Below are 17320 nucleotides of genomic sequence, written 5' to 3' on the forward strand. Positions count from 1 at the left end.
AAAAAAGTAATCTAAATTTACGAATGCGTGTACTGTAAATACAGTACATACTTGTATATATTTTAATATGATTTTATGTGCTTTAAACGTTTATCTAGTGATATTACGACTTCAATATTTGTGGCGGACAGACGTAAAGTCGAATAAAATGACTTAAACTTGATTTTTATTTTTCCATATACTTTTTTAACAAGCGACGTATAATCGGGAACGACGTAACTCGAAACGATGTAAGTCGAGGTATGCCTGTATTATTACAAGAAAATTACAAGAATATTATAAAGTATATTTATTACAAGAAAAAGCACAATTTTTAGATAATTACAAAAGTATTTGAATAAGAATGATAATTTTTTAGTCTTTTATAGGGTTTAGCTTGTACCATTTAGTTATTATTGATATTACATAGTGCAGAAAATTTTCAGTTTCCTTAGATAACAGCCCTTATTCTGCTATAGTATGTGATGAAATATTATTTTAATAATCAACATCATATGAAGATTTTTATTTTTCTTGAAATGAATATAAAATTATTTTCAGAATATACTTTCTTAACTGCTGTAAGAACTTTGTGTGATTTTACATCATTCATCAAAAAAATCAAAAAAATGCTTTACACAATTTATATTTATCTATATACTGTACTGTATATTAATGTAATTATTTAAAATTTAAATGAAATTTATTTGATTTAATAAAACTTATTTAAAGTTATGCAGAATAATCATAAAGAAAAAGATGTCTTATTTTATCAAAATTTCAGTACTTTCCTTTCTATTATAATGATCAAAATTTAATATATGATTGATAAATTATTTAATTTCATTTCATCATTAAATCATTAGGAATCTGAAATATGGAGACTGCATGATGTATTTTACTTCAGAACAAGTTGTAACTAGTTCATATATTGGGAATGAAAACTTTGGATTAAGAGGTGTGTATAACAAATTACTAATGTACTATATATGCCTGAAATATCCTTATGCTTTAAAACATTAATTTTATATTAATAACAATAATAATATAATAGCATGGACTTTAATAATAGAAATCTTTTTTTAGCATGAGAAAAGCTTAACATGAATAAATTTATTTTTTTATCCAGAATAAATTATTTTTTTTAGTTTCATCATCATTTGTATTTGTAATTTTGTCTTATATTTCATAATTTTGTCATATCAGTTATAATTGTGAATAATTACATTTATCAACTTTAGCAATATATGAAAATCTTGAATCAATATGAAAAATTATTATTATTATAAATAGTATGAAAGTTTGTGTTTGGTGTGAAAACAAGAAGGTTAAATGAAATTTTTATATCAGTTTTGTGTGATTATCAAAATTTGAAGTAAATAGGATGAGACATTTCCTATATGTATAATTTTATTTTTTTGTAATTATTATTTGCAATTTTATTGATTGATTAAAAGTTATACTTCATGTTTATAGAAGAGTAGAATTGTAAGATGTACATAAAATGTAGAATTTTATGTGAGATCAATAACTGGTTGAATGAAAAATATTGTCTTGTTTGAAAAGTTTATGGTATTTTGGAAAGAAAATGCAGATAAAAGAATACATCTATTAGCTCACCTGGACTTTCAATTCATCACATTACAGAAACTGTAACTGATATCTTTCCATTCTCTTCTGACATCTATCAATCTATTCAGTTTTGTAGGTTTTTCTGTATAAATATGTAGGAAAATCTTCACAGACTTATTAGACTATATGTCAAAAGTTACTGAATTACTTTTGATATTGTTATTTAAGTAAATAAATGAAAACATAATAAAATCAAATAAATATTCTGGATGTGTTAACTAATGCAACTTTTAGAAATGATTATTATTTTGTTTTGTTATTTGCATATGTTACCGTCCAAACCCGATTTTAGGCCAAACTAGTTTATCTTATGCATGTCAGGATATACTAGTTTAGCCTAGGATAATCTAGTTTGGCCTAGGCCAAACTGATTTATGTACTACAAATATGTGCCAGTGTAAAAAAAAATTATTTTGTGTAATTCAAAATGCCATCACAGTACACTCAGTGGTTGAAGCATACCTAGGTAACCTAGGTAAGACTTGAAAATACTAATTTTGAATCTATTTCTATGCATTCACATTAATGTTTTATAATTGCATGTTTAATATGTGCATGTTTTTGATACATGTTTAAGAATTATTGTTATTAATAAGTTTTACTACATGCATTATAAATTTTTGTCCAATGTTTTAAGTTAGTACTAAAAACTATCAATATGTAGCTTGCTGCTTAAAATGAGTAATCTTTTAAGTAACTAAATGTTTATTTTTGTATTTTAAAAATTAAATTTATTAATAAAAGTACAGAATAATGAATTAAAATTCTTTNAAAAAAAAAAAAAAAAAAATGGTGGCTAAAAGTCGACGGGGTGGGGAGATAAAGGAGGATCATATCTCGAGTAGGGTAGGACTTAATGATGACTTTCCTCGTTATTAGCATTTAAAATTTTTTATTAAACCCATCCCTACCCTCAAAACCAAGCTTTTTGCTATTTTATAATAGTTAAAAAATATAAAGTTTTTAAAACTAAAATATCGTAACAGATGGCGTCACACAGTTTTAATGTTGCCGGGAAAGTTAAGTAACTCGTTGCTGGATTTATTTTTTAGTTGATTTTTATTCATACTTAAGTAGCATATAAGGTTAAATTTTTATTATGCTAATTAACAAAATGAATATCAAAATATATTTTCTATTATATATATTTCTTTTTATTGTTATTTCAGATACGCGGACATGCAGGAATTGTGATAAAATACTTACCTCTTTAGAAAATATAGACGACGATGCCGAAAAGTTTGGTGTTGCATTTGTTAAAAGTTGTGAAAAATCTATGGCCAAGAAATTTGGTGCTACTTCCTTTCCAGCCCTTGTTTACTTTAGAAATAAAGAACCTTCTGTATTTGAGGGTAATTTTTTATTTTTGTACACTTATTTTTGAATTTAAATATTAAGTTTTTAATATAATCCTTTATAAAATTTAAGGTTAGCCTTATAAACTGCTTTATTAATTTTTTGTTATCAAGACAAATTAAAGATAAAAAAATTTATTCTTGGTTTTAGTTCTAACATAATGCTTAAATATAATAATTATATTCAGTCAGTAATAAAACTGAATTGATATCAATGTATGTTTTGTCAAATGATTAAATGCATATTACTAAGGCACTAAAACTGTTTTATTCAAAAATTGCAAGTACTATCGATAGTTTACAACTATCCTCTTCACGATGATTCAATTTGAGTAACATTACACTAGACAGTTTTGATTGTGTTACCAATTCTGTTGACACTTTTATCCTGTATAGCAGTGTTTTTCAACCTTTTTGAATACGTGACCCCTTTACAAGTTAAAAAATTCTGGCGACCCCCGTAGGGCCACATTAAAACTATATCAGTCATTTAAAAAATTATGTATTTAATTTTCTTTCTGTTGAGAGAAATTACTGTTGACTAAAATGAGAATTTAAGGAGAATCGACAATAACTTAAGACACGTATAGTATGTTACTTCCTTCTTATAATAACAATGGGTTCGGAGTGCTGTTGACCTTATTTATTTATTTATTTACTTTTTTTTTTTTTTGGATGAGGGTTTTTCACTTCAACTCTTCTACTTGTTACTTCTTTATACAAGTCAGCTCAACACTTTTTCGGCAATCATTTTCAGGTCCCTCCCAGGCAACACCCATCATTCAGACCTAAATGTCAATCAAAAAACCAACTGTACTGTATAATAAACAGGTACAGCCTTCTCGCTGAAATTGTAGTTTTTTGTCGCAACCCACAGGTTGAAAAACACTGCTGTATAGTGTTATAACAAAGGATATTACACTCAAAGCAATAAATAACATATATGTTCAACAATGTATTTTACATCATCAGTACTGATTGTTCTTTAATTGTTTTTAACTGATTTCTAAAATAATTAAATTTAGAAGTCAAATGTACCACTATTTATTTAATACTTTTAGGAAGTATTAATTGTCATCTGAAATTGGAATATAGAAGTTGGTATCATCAAAAATTTTAGTTTGCAGATAAAAAGATTCTTTTAACTACTTTCCAGATTTAAGTAGAAAAAGATAGACAATAATCTCTGCTATTTATTTTAAAATGTATGGAAGCAAATAAATATATGAATAATAACTTTTTAAATTATAAGGCAAAAAAGTACTTAACAGAAGGGCTTTCATCTTCAGAATCGCAATTAAAATAATGAAATATTTACATTAGAAAAATTTCAAAAAGCTACGAACTTTCATCATATAAGACTTATAAAGCAATTTATGTAATGAACAGAAAATATTAGAGTGAAAAATCAAGAGGTAAATTATATTAATCATTTAAGGTGAGAACTGAATTTGAAAGAGTTTTTATTTGGGAATCCTTTTATGATATAGATTATGTTGTTACAATCTTTATTTAAGACTTTTTTCTTCACCATCTATACATTGTAATCTCTTGTTAAATTAATTCTATTTTATTGTATATGAGGATAATCTAAGCACTTTTTTTTATATTTTTTTATTTTTGTCTCTTTTCACATTGTGGGCACTGAGAAGGCCTTTTTTCCATGCCCATTGTGGGTTTTTCCAGGTACACAATGAGGGTGATGAGGGACAGGATTTAACATATCTGTTACAGATTGTCTATGAGAAATTTCTGTGCTTGCTTCCAGGGTAAGACATTACAAAAATTGAGAGCATTGTGATGAAAGATTGCAGCCCGGCATTGTGACAATATCACAATAAATAATAGCTTGTTTGTATTTTTTTTTCTTGTTTGGATGTATGTAGGATAGGATTTCTTTTTTCTTTTAAACTTTTGTATAGATCTTATTTTTTTCTGTAAATAGTAGTTTGTGCTAGCTTTAATGACCTAAGTTTAACACTGCTCTGATTAGATTTTTATTAATTTTGTCCATAAATCTATGATATTTTTCAGTAATGTTCTAGACCAGAGGTCACCAAACTATGGCCTGCAGGCTGGATCCAACTCGAGAGGTCAGTTCATCCGGCATGCTGCCGCACCATGCCACAAACGAGCTAAAATATAATTATTTATATGGAAATATGATAGATTGTAGATAAACTTACTATGTAAAAAAAATTAAAATAAGTGTAAGTAAAAGTGTACAAATTTGTCCAATCTGATTTTTGCATCTGACATAACACAATTTTTTGGAAAATCAGTTAAATGAAAAATTTGGCTACTTTTTGCCACTTTGGATATCAGTGTGCTTTTTGTGTAAGTACTATCAATGAAGTTTCTAAGAAAAGTGATTATGAGCTTGCTACAGCCATCATGTTTGTATATTGGTAAATAAATATATTGGTGGTTGTCTTTATTTTTTGTGTATTCAGTGTATTGTATTGAACAAAAGGGTTATGCGGCCTGTGTTCGTCATTCTCTCAGTTATCTGGCCCATTGTGAAAAAAGTTTGGTGCCCCTTGTTCTAGACTGTTAGGTCATCTACAGTATGTTTCTCTATATACCTAAGATTGTTCTCCTAATAGTTTCTCTATTAACTTAATATTAAGTTAACAGCTATTTCTATCATGTTACCTGCTATTGGGAACCTAATGTTTTTATTGGGATCAATATTGCCCTTGGAACTTAAACTGGAAACTATATATAACAAGATTAGAATGTATAATCAAATTTTTTGCGTTTTTAGGTTTTTTTGCTAGATACTAGCTACAATGTTAATGAGAGTAATATCTGCTGGTTCAGTGAAGGATAAAAGACTTTATAGTCCATTACCATAAGAATAACTAAAATTTAAGCTTGGGTTTTACTTTCCTGGCTGTTATATATACATAACAAGGAAAAGTATTGGAATCGTGTTAAATTCAATTCTCAGATTTTTGATTTCTTATTCTGAAAATCTCCATGTAGCGCTGGTTCGTGCTTAATTAATTATGATACACAAACAAGACTATATACAAAAAACTTAAATTTATTATATACATGAGATATGGCGCGTTTGTACAAGTCGAGCACAGAGGTGAGAACATGGGCATCTAGAGTGAGGTCCAAATCCAAAGTGAAGTTATAGGTCAGGTTGCCAGGTCTGTTCGGTTCACAGTTCCTCCTGGTGGCGGCTTTTGGATTTATTACCAAAGCTGTTGCCACACTCCATGTTTTGAGAGCTCCTGAATCTAAAAAAAGTCAAAAAAACAAAGAAAAAATTTCATGGATGTGTGTCTGTTGGTGTCTATTCCATTTAATATCTCGGGATGGGATAATCATTAAGAAGCAAAATTTGGCATGGTAAGGGGCATTGATGCTGTCAAATTTTAGTGGCTAAAAGTTGAGAGGATGAAGAGATAAAAGGATGTCATGTGTTGTATCTCAAGGGGTCGGACTTAATGAATATGTTACTCTTTATCAGCATTTACAATTTTTTTATAAAACTCATTCAAAATTAATCTTTTTAGCATTTTATAATAATTAAAAATATAATTTTTTTTATAATGAAGTCTCATAACAGATGGCACTACACACAATTTATTTATTATAATTAAGTTATTTTTTATGTTATGTAAAAGTTATTTTTTTAACAACTGGGAAAGTTACGCAACTTGTTGGATTTTTTTAAAAATTTGCTTAGCAACAGTTATACAGATTGTAATTTTATCATTGTCTAAAGTCTACACCATAGTTACATATTTCTTGGAAATTAGTCAGTATTTAATCAATATGATTAAAAAATACAGTAAGATTGTTCTAAGAGTACTGAATAAGGAAAATTTTAGACCTGTTCTAAACAATCTTTTTTTATGTTAATTATTTGAAATTTGACTCTGCAGGTTTTTGTTTTGATCATTCTAACTCAGTTGCATTATTTTATTATATTTCATTTTCAAAAAGCACATTTAAAAATTACAGTAATTTACTGTAACTTTTAACTGTACTTTTGATGAAGAAATGTAATAAAATAATGGGCATAAAGCAATGCTTTGTTTTTCAGGAAAAATATTTGTTTTAAAAATACTTAAATTATTGATAATATATTAATTTAATAGTTTATTTTAAAATAATAATTAGGAGTTTTTCATTAGAAGTTATAATTTTTATTCGCTTACAATAATTGTTTAATGAAAAATGTACTGTACTTTTCACAAGTGAATTAATTCATTAAAATTTTACAAAAATAAAATTTATTAGAATAATGTATTTTTTTAAACTGTTATTTATTCTCTTTTCAATTTGTAATATAATAAATAACAATTAAACAATTTTTTTTAAAACCTGTTTCATCATATGTATGAATGTATAAACAAATATGTTTTAAAAAAATCATATTTTTGAAACTCCCAGATTCCATATTCAAATAAAATTTTGTAGAACAATTTAAAAATGAAATCATTTTAAAAACCTTAAAAATACTTCTTGAAACAGAGTATTTTTGATATAACTTGAAGAACAATTCAAATAGTTTGAACATGTTTTTTTAATCTTTCAAAATATAAAACTGTATGCATTTGTATGTAGACATATATTCCTATATTTTTATTTATGCAATTGAATATTTCAAAAGATCTAAAAAAAGTTAAAAACAAAAGCATGTTCTTCAATCCAGATTCAGTAGTAGTTCATTTCAGTTTTTTGAAGAAATTCTAAAAGGATTTTATTTTCAATTATTATAACAGAAAGTTTGATAACTTATCTAATGATAGAATATATTGTAATAATATTTATGAAATTTTTTAAACATGATTTCTTTAAAGATATGATGACCATTGTTATTTAAAGTTATTCAGATAAGAAATTAGAATATTTTTTTGTAAAAGATAGTAGATTATTCATATATTAATGTAATTGTTTAAACTGTAAATATTAATTATTTAATTTTTATTATATAAATAATTTAGGTGACTTGATGGATGAAAAAAAAGTATTAGATTGGCTAACTGATCTTGATTCTATGGAATTACCTGATAGAATTGAAGAAGTGAATGCAAAAATTTTAGAAAATCTCATTGAAGATACTGATTTTGTAGCTGTCTTATTTTGTAAGTAGAATAAACTTTATAATAAAACCAATTCTATTTATCATTTCAACTAATTAAGCAGGAGAGATGGTAATTTTAAAATAAAGCTGTTTTGATGTAAAGAATTTTTAAATTTACTTTTGAATATTTTATAAATAACATTTTCAGAATTTATTTTTTAAAATTATTTTTGCATTTATCAGTTTATAGAATAGCTGGGCTATTTCCAAAGTTTTGGAAATGTAAAAAATGCAGAACTGTTTCAGTAAATTTGGATATGATTCATCAGTTTTAACATAAATCAATCTTTTTTTTAACAAATTAATGCTGCTCTCTCAATCAGTAATTGAGAGAGCAGCATTAATACTTAAAATCCTCTATTTGTATTTTATTTATGTGAATGGTTATATAGACTAGTAAATAAAAGTCTAGATAAAATGGATTTCTCTTAAATAAAATTCAAGATAAGCTCATTTTACTTATATTTATTTTTTTAGTTAAGAAAGAATTAAAAAAAAAAGTGTGACTCATTTTTATTATTTAAAGTTGTAGTTAACTCCTTAGCTGAAGAAGTCTAAGTATTAGTATTGGAGGAACATTTTTGAGATAAATTTCTCAAAAACATTTGTTTAAATATTCTTATCCTTTTCTTCTGATTTGAAAAAAACTAAATATAAAATTTCCTTAATTAATTTAATTCATTTTAAAATATTTATTTTTGATGAAAAATATGTTTTAAAATTGTCATATTTAACTTTTTTGTTTTTGAAATTATATTAATCATAAATTTTTGTTTTGAATTTTAATAATTTTTAATAATTTTTAGACTTTATTTTTTATCTCTGAAATTTAGGTTTAGTTTGATTTTAAAGTGTTTTTTTGAAGTTAATTTCGTACTATATACTAGCTAAATATACTAGTTACTAGCACAATACACTAGCTTACATTTAAAAAAAAAGTTTTTTTAATTTTAGATTCATTCAATTTGTGTAATATTTGAGATGCATATAGTTTAACTTTGTGTTGCGGATGATCACTATGGTTTTAAAATATTGTGTAAAATATAAAATATTCTTGAAATAAAATTTATTTTATTCCAATTATATATTTTGATACTATATAAAAGTATTTTTTGAATTATAAATAAAGTATACAGGTATACCTCGCCTTACGTCGGTAATTGGTTCCAGGAAAACGACGCAAGTCAAATTTACTTGTCTCCGAATCTACTTATCACTAGGCTAAACCGTAAATTACCATTCCCTGTTCTGTATTTTATTTATTAATGCATTTTTAATAATATATGGTTAATAAAAATCTATTTTAAGCTTACAAACAAATAAATTTTAGTTTTTAATATAGTACAAAAAAAAGTAATCTAAATTTACGAATGCATGTACTGTAAATACAGTACATACTTGTATATATTTTAATATGATTTTATGTGCTTTAAACGTTTATCTAGTGATATTACGACTTCAATATTTGTGGCGGACAGACGTAAAGTCGAATAAAATGACTTAAACTTGATTTTTATTTTTCCATATACTTTTTTAACAAGCGACGTATAATCGGGAACGACGTAACTCGAAACGATGTAAGTCGAGGTATGCCTGTATTATTACAAGAAAATTACAAGAATATTATAAAGTATATTTATTACAAGAAAAAGCACAATTTTTAGATAATTACAAAAGTATTTGAATAAGAATGATAATTTTTTAGTCTTTTATAGGGTTTAGCTTGTACCATTTAGTTATTATTGATATTACATAGTGCAGAAAATTTTCAGTTTCCTTAGATAACAGCCCTTATTCTGCTATAGTATGTGATGAAATATTATTTTAATAATCAACATCATATGAAGATTTTTATTTTTCTTGAAATGAATATAAAATTATTTTCAGAATATACTTTCTTAACTGCTGTAAGAACTTTGTGTGATTTTACATCATTCATCAAAAAAATCAAAAAAATGCTTTACACAATTTATATTTATCTATATACTGTACTGTATATTAATGTAATTATTTAAAATTTAAATGAAATTTATTTGATTTAATAAAACTTATTTAAAGTTATGCAGAATAATCATAAAGAAAAAGATGTCTTATTTTATCAAAATTTCAGTACTTTCCTTTCTATTATAATGATCAAAATTTAATATATGATTGATAAATTATTTAATTTCATTTCATCATTAAATCATTAGGAATCTGAAATATGGAGACTGCATGATGTATTTTACTTCAGAACAAGTTGTAACTAGTTCATATATTGGGAATGAAAACTTTGGATTAAGAGGTGTGTATAACAAATTACTAATGTACTATATATGCCTGAAATATCCTTATGCTTTAAAACATTAATTTTATATTAATAACAATAATAATATAATAGCATGGACTTTAATAATAGAAATCTTTTTTTAGCATGAGAAAAGCTTAACATGAATAAATTTATTTTTTTATCCAGAATAAATTATTTTTTTTAGTTTCATCATCATTTGTATTTGTAATTTTGTCTTATATTTCATAATTTTGTCATATCAGTTATAATTGTGAATAATTACATTTATCAACTTTAGCAATATATGAAAATCTTGAATCAATATGAAAAATTATTATTATTATAAATAGTATGAAAGTTTGTGTTTGGTGTGAAAACAAGAAGGTTAAATGAAATTTTTATATCAGTTTTGTGTGATTATCAAAATTTGAAGTAAATAGGATGAGACATTTCCTATATGTATAATTTTATTTTTTTGTAATTATTATTTGCAATTTTATTGATTGATTAAAAGTTATACTTCATGTTTATAGAAGAGTAGAATTGTAAGATGTACATAAAATGTAGAATTTTATGTGAGATCAATAACTGGTTGAATGAAAAATATTGTCTTGTTTGAAAAGTTTATGGTATTTTGGAAAGAAAATGCAGATAAAAGAATACATCTATTAGCTCACCTGGACTTTCAATTCATCACATTACAGAAACTGTAACTGATATCTTTCCATTCTCTTCTGACATCTATCAATCTATTCAGTTTTGTAGGTTTTTCTGTATAAATATGTAGGAAAATCTTCACAGACTTATTAGACTATATGTCAAAAGTTACTGAATTACTTTTGATATTGTTATTTAAGTAAATAAATGAAAACATAATAAAATCAAATAAATATTCTGGATGTGTTAACTAATGCAACTTTTAGAAATGATTATTATTTTGTTTTGTTATTTGCATATGTTACCGTCCAAACCCGATTTTAGGCCAAACTAGTTTATCTTATGCATGTCAGGATATACTAGTTTAGCCTAGGATAATCTAGTTTGGCCTAGGCCAAACTGATTTATGTACTACAAATATGTGCCAGTGTAAAAAAAAATTATTTTGTGTAATTCAAAATGCCATCACAGTACACTCAGTGGTTGAAGCATACCTAGGTAACCTAGGTAAGACTTGAAAATACTAATTTTGAATCTATTTCTATGCATTCACATTAATGTTTTATAATTGCATGTTTAATATGTGCATGTTTTTGATACATGTTTAAGAATTATTGTTATTAATAAGTTTTACTACATGCATTATAAATTTTTGTCCAATGTTTTAAGTTAGTACTAAAAACTATCAATATGTAGCTTGCTGCTTAAAATGAGTAATCTTTTAAGTAACTAAATGTTTATTTTTGTATTTTAAAAATTAAATTTATTAATAAAAGTACAGAATAATGAATTAAAATTCTTTCTGTGGTATCTTTTCCACTCTTTAAAAATTTTTCTAATTTAACTTTTTCTTACAGTATTTGTGAATAGAAAACTCTCAATTAATATAAATTCATAAATATTAAGACTAATATCAATATACTAAAATAATATTTATACCAGTACTAATAAAAGTTTAATTACAATTAATAATTTGAGACAATTCCAATTATGTATGTTTAAATTTTATAAAAAAATTATAAAAATTTAAATTTAATATTTTTATATCATTTATAAACAAGAAAAAAGAAATTAATTCAAGCATGGATCCAAACGATTACAATTATTTAGTAAATAAATATCAAGATTTATTAAGTGGAATATCCTCTAGTAAAGTTTTAAAATCTTTTTTTAAAATTTACAAAAGCTATAGGAATATAATCAACAACTTAATTTGAATTTTTTAATTTTTAAATTACAATTTTGTTCTTTTTAAATTTAATATGAGAAGATGTTAAGGTAATAACTGATTTACTTTTATTTATGATTATCCTCTACATCTATGACAGTCCTATTGTTTTAATATTTGTTTGAAGATGGAAAAGAGAATTTCACTTACAAACTTTTATAATAAAGTTCTTTAGTAGAAAAATTTAAACATTTTTTTATTTTATTGCAGCATTGGAAGACATACATGGTAACTGCATTGTAAATTTATAAGTAATAATTCATTGTTCATTACAATATATTAAAATATCAATTAATGTTGCATGTGGAACAATGAAGGATTTAAAGTATTGGGACTTTTATCACTGCTCATTAGTGGGGCCCTTTTGTAAAAACAGATAACCTAGACCATAATCTTTGTAAATATTGGTTTTTTAAGCAAATGAAAAACAAAATTGATTTTTTTCATAGAAACAAACTTTCAAATGAAATAAAAGTGGAAGTGAATGAGCCTTATTTAAACATTTTAATTATTGAATCATAAAGCTTTTTTTAAAATTATAAGAAAAAAGTCAACTTTTTTTTGGGATCTCTCTAAAGTTGAGGGAATCTTCTTATTTGTGGACTGATAAATTTACTGTCAATGAAGTGTATAACTTCTTAATATGTAGATTTTTGAAAAGGTTACTGTAATAATGTTGATGAGGGAATTTATTTGAACTGTCTTATTTTAGTGTTCATAAAAAAATTACTACAGACATTAACATCATTAATTGATCTGCAAATTTGGTAAACGAAGAGTGGAATTTATTATTTAAATTTATATATTTATTATTTTATGATATTTTCTAGATCTCTCATTAAAATGAAATAGTTAAAAAAAGGTAAAGTGAATTGTGTAAGAAGCTTAACAGTTGCAATTAATAAATACATTATCTTTCAATATTAATTTAGTTTAATTCAAACAAGAATAGGCACAAAAGTACTTTTGTTCATCACTTTTATTAAGCTTAGCAGTGGTATTAAAAATCAATAGACATGTGATATCTGGTGAAATATTCTGTCAATAATTTAACAAACAAGCTGTTTACTTCATGATTATCTTATACAACTATAAGATTTTATTGCTTAGAAAATAAAGAGAACATTGAAATCTTTTTCTGAATTAAGCAATGCACTTTAACAATGGGTGAAGTTGGAGAAATACTAACCACTGCCATTGTAGTCCACCTTCCCTTATTTTATCCCATCTTTCTCTCCTATTCAATTCTGGCATTTCACTTTTATCTGTTTGTGTCTGAGTATAGTTATTTATAGCTATATATATTTAATAAGATTAAAAACATTAGCATTTTTCCATTTTCACTCATTGTTAAAAAACATTACTTAATTCAGTAAATTAATTACAGTGGATAATTAAGTCTCAAAATCTTTTTCATATATTACTTCTTTCTTTGAACCATATTGCAAAGGTTTTATTACTTACTTATACCTGAGAATTCCATAGATGTTAAAAGTTTGAAGACCATTGGTTTAAATTAAACCACTTTCAGTAATATTATATATTAGTATAACAATTTAAACAAACTTTTATAACAATTTAAAAGGGAATTTTTGGATGAATAAACTGAAATGTTATGTCCTTTGAATCTGACATTCACTCAAGTTCAAGAATTACTTAGAACAGGACTTCTTAAACTTTTTTTATTCACGACCCCATTTATGATTGTGATTTTTTTCGCGACCCCCCCCAATATAAAATACAGATATATACAAATTTTGCAAAAACAATAATGGTGTACTACCACAGTTCACTCTTGTGTTACAATGGAACAGAGACAACTGAATACAGTGAAAAGCAACAACACTACACTAGTTTACACTACAGTGTTGCTGAATCGTTGTCTCTCTGCACCAGAAGTGACACAAAGCGCAACTCACGAAACCTATCACACAAAGCATGCCATTTTCAAACTCTCACAAATTATTTTCAATATTTTGCATTAAAATCTAGCAACCCCAAGATTTCGCTAAGCGACCCCAAATGGGGTCGCGACCCATAGTTTAAGAAGCCCTGACTTAGAAGACTATTTTATTCTTAGAAATGTGAGAATAAAATAGTCTTCTAAGTAATTCTTAAACTTGGGTGAATGTCGGATTTGAAAGACATAACATTTTGGTTTTTGTCCAAAAACTACCTTTTAATTGGTTATAAAAGTGAATATTATAAATTATTATTTCAGTTTTAATGTTCCATATAGATATATTCTCTTTCTTCAACTTTACTGTAAGTCTTATTTTTTAAAACGAAACAATATATTATTAGCTTCCCAGTCACTCTGTAAAGCTTGCAGATCAAAATCGGATATTATCACATATTTATTCAGTTATTGAAAATTTGAATCTTTTAAATAAGATTTATCTGTAAATTAATTAACATTGAAAAATTTAATAAATAACAATAATCATCTTCATAATAAAAATCAAAACAATTTTTGAAAAATACATATAATAATTGTAATTATGTAGATTCATTATTGCAGAATTGGATTGGTTTCATCAAGACTAACTTTTCAACATAACTTCATCTTTTTGTTTAATAATTCAAGTATATATGTCACTTTTTTGGTTAATTACATACTTTTATTTTTACTTCAAAAAAATTATTAATTATGAATGAACATATTTTATCATTTAATGAATTGTTATATAACATTAGAAATTAAAGAAATTAATGTAATTTTTAAAGTATTTTTGGAGTGTATAGGGTAATGTTATTTAGAGTGACAGATAAGAAATTTACTTAATATTTCTTACCTGTCACTGTAAACTATTACTACTAAAAATACCTCTTTAAATTGTCCAGAATTGGACGTCTCTATTTCAAGGTTTAGGGAAACATATTTGGAAATAAAATTTTAAATATTGTTAGATATTGAACATGAGAAAGTCATGTTTGAGTTTATAAGTTGAGAGCTCATCAACCAATAGGTAATCAGGAAAATATGAATTGGAGATGATGAGTTTGAATCAGAAGATGGTAGTCAAAATTTTGATTCTGACTATCACATCAAAAGAGACATTGATGACAACATAACAATCAAATTGGAAGATGCTAAATCAAATATTATTTTGATATATTGTAATACTCTAATGAGTGTTAAAATGTATTGAAGTCATTGTGATAAGTTTGGCAAAACAGCACTAATATGTTGCTGAAAAAATATTTTAGTACAATATACCAAACAAGAAATAATGAAGTATGCTAAATCAAAATTAACTATGAAAACATTAATTATTTTAAATGTAGCTGTAACCCAGAATACAGTTAATAAATTAACTGTTTCGATAGTTCTGAAAACTTACAATATTACAGTATAAAACAAACATAAAATACTTCTTTCAATTTTTACTCACTTGTCTCATGTTGTAAGATGATAAACCCACCTCAAAAAAACCCTAGAACTTCAAATAAAGTATAAAAATAAACCCCAGAAGATACGTATGTTTTAAAGATAAACCTCCCAAAGGTTTAATTAAGGAAATATGGCATACATGGTTATCTTAAGTTTGTATATTTTGTCAAAAATTTTTACATAACATTAATTTTGTCCTTTTATATATAAATTTAAGATAAATTTATTGATTGTAATTTTATTTAATGTTTCTTTGTTCTGTTCTGAGATTTTAAGTTAGGCATTCTATTGCAGATAAGTTTTCTTCCAGTAAAATGAATTATAGTGATTTTTTTCTTTGACACAAAGCAACCTATTTTTATGTATTTTAATATTTATTATTTATTAGAAATGATAAAACGTACATAATATTTTATTTATCAACTTTTAAATTCAACTTTTAAAGCTAAATATTAAAAAAAAATTATTTAAAAAATTTAATATTGAATTTTTTTTAATTAATGAAGGTCAGTATTACAAAAATTAAATAGCAAAACAGCAGTTACAGATTTAATTTTGTTTTTAGTGATTCACAAAAGAGAAAACTCCTTTTAAATAAAATTTTAATGAAAATGCTGTATAGGAGTTAGTAAAATGGAAACAACAAATATGAAAAAAATTAATAATTTAAATTTTCTGCCTTTTTCTATTATTTGTTATTTATATTATGCATTGATTTCAAGATTTTGTAATCTTGAGCAACAATGTTACATTTCTACACAGTCATATTTGATAAAGCCATTTTTCTGATGATGATGTTATACCTAAAAGCACTCAAAGTATGACTTGTTTTTTCTTGTTTTTATTTCAGTTGTATTAATTCCCTTAAAGTATTTTCATTGAAATTTCAATGTTTAATTGTAATGAAAAACCCTTTCAGCGATTTCATAGTAAATAATATTAATGAAAGCCTTTTTGTTTCTTTGTCCTTTTGCAAACTGTTTAATTTTTAATTTAATTTCTGTTATTTGTTTCTTACACTTTCTCTCTGGATGGTGTGTGATATCAATATTGAAGGTATCAAATGATATAGTCAGGTTTTTGATGGGCTACATTATGATTAATTGATGTCTGATTGTATATCATAGTTCAAAGTCTGATGATCCAATGGTATATTATAAGAATTTAGCTATATCATTTGTTTATTAAATATCTGTTAGGTTTGGCTTTACATGGAAAATTAAGTAAATGTTGAATGGCATTTTAAAAGTAATGATCTATTTATAATTATTTTTTAAAATTTTATATTATTAACAAATAAGAAATACTGTGTAAAACTGCTTTTAAGAACTAAATTTATTTATCCAAGATTTTCAGATACTGTTGTACTTTATTCATGGTATAATGTTTCTTTTAAACATTGTACCTGGAAAATGGATGCAGAAAAATCTAGTTAACCAAATTCATCTAGTTAATATTTACTAGATGAATTTGGTTTCTGAAATCAACTAAAAATATTATAATTACTTTCTTAAAATTTTAGTGAAAACTTTNACATTTTCAGAATTTATTTTTTAAAATTATTTTTGCATTTATCAGTTTATAGAATAGCTGGGCTATTTCCAAAGTTTTGGAAATGTAAAAAATGCAGAACTGTTTCAGTAAATTTGGATATGATTCATCAGTTTTAACATAAATCAATCTTTTTTTTAACAAATTA

The 17320-nt window shown here is 24.9% G+C and overlaps 1 protein-coding gene across 1 annotated transcript in view; it reads left to right on the forward strand.

The window, feature by feature from the left end:
* LOC111638774 (protein disulfide-isomerase A5-like) overlaps positions 1–17320 on the forward strand; it is a 45696-nt gene that overhangs the window by 21801 nt on the left and 6575 nt on the right. The window contains exons 2-3 of the mRNA XM_023384529.1: positions 2781–2963; positions 7934–8074. Coding sequence (XP_023240297.1) covers positions 2781–2963; positions 7934–8074 — 324 coding nt within the window. The remainder of the gene's footprint in view (positions 1–2780; positions 2964–7933; positions 8075–17320) is intronic.

This window comes from Centruroides sculpturatus, unplaced genomic scaffold (assembly GCF_000671375.1).
Source record: "Centruroides sculpturatus isolate CEXI.00-Female unplaced genomic scaffold, Cexi_2.0 scaffold592, whole genome shotgun sequence".
In the NCBI taxonomy this organism is placed as follows: Eukaryota; Metazoa; Arthropoda; class Arachnida; order Scorpiones; family Buthidae; genus Centruroides; species Centruroides sculpturatus.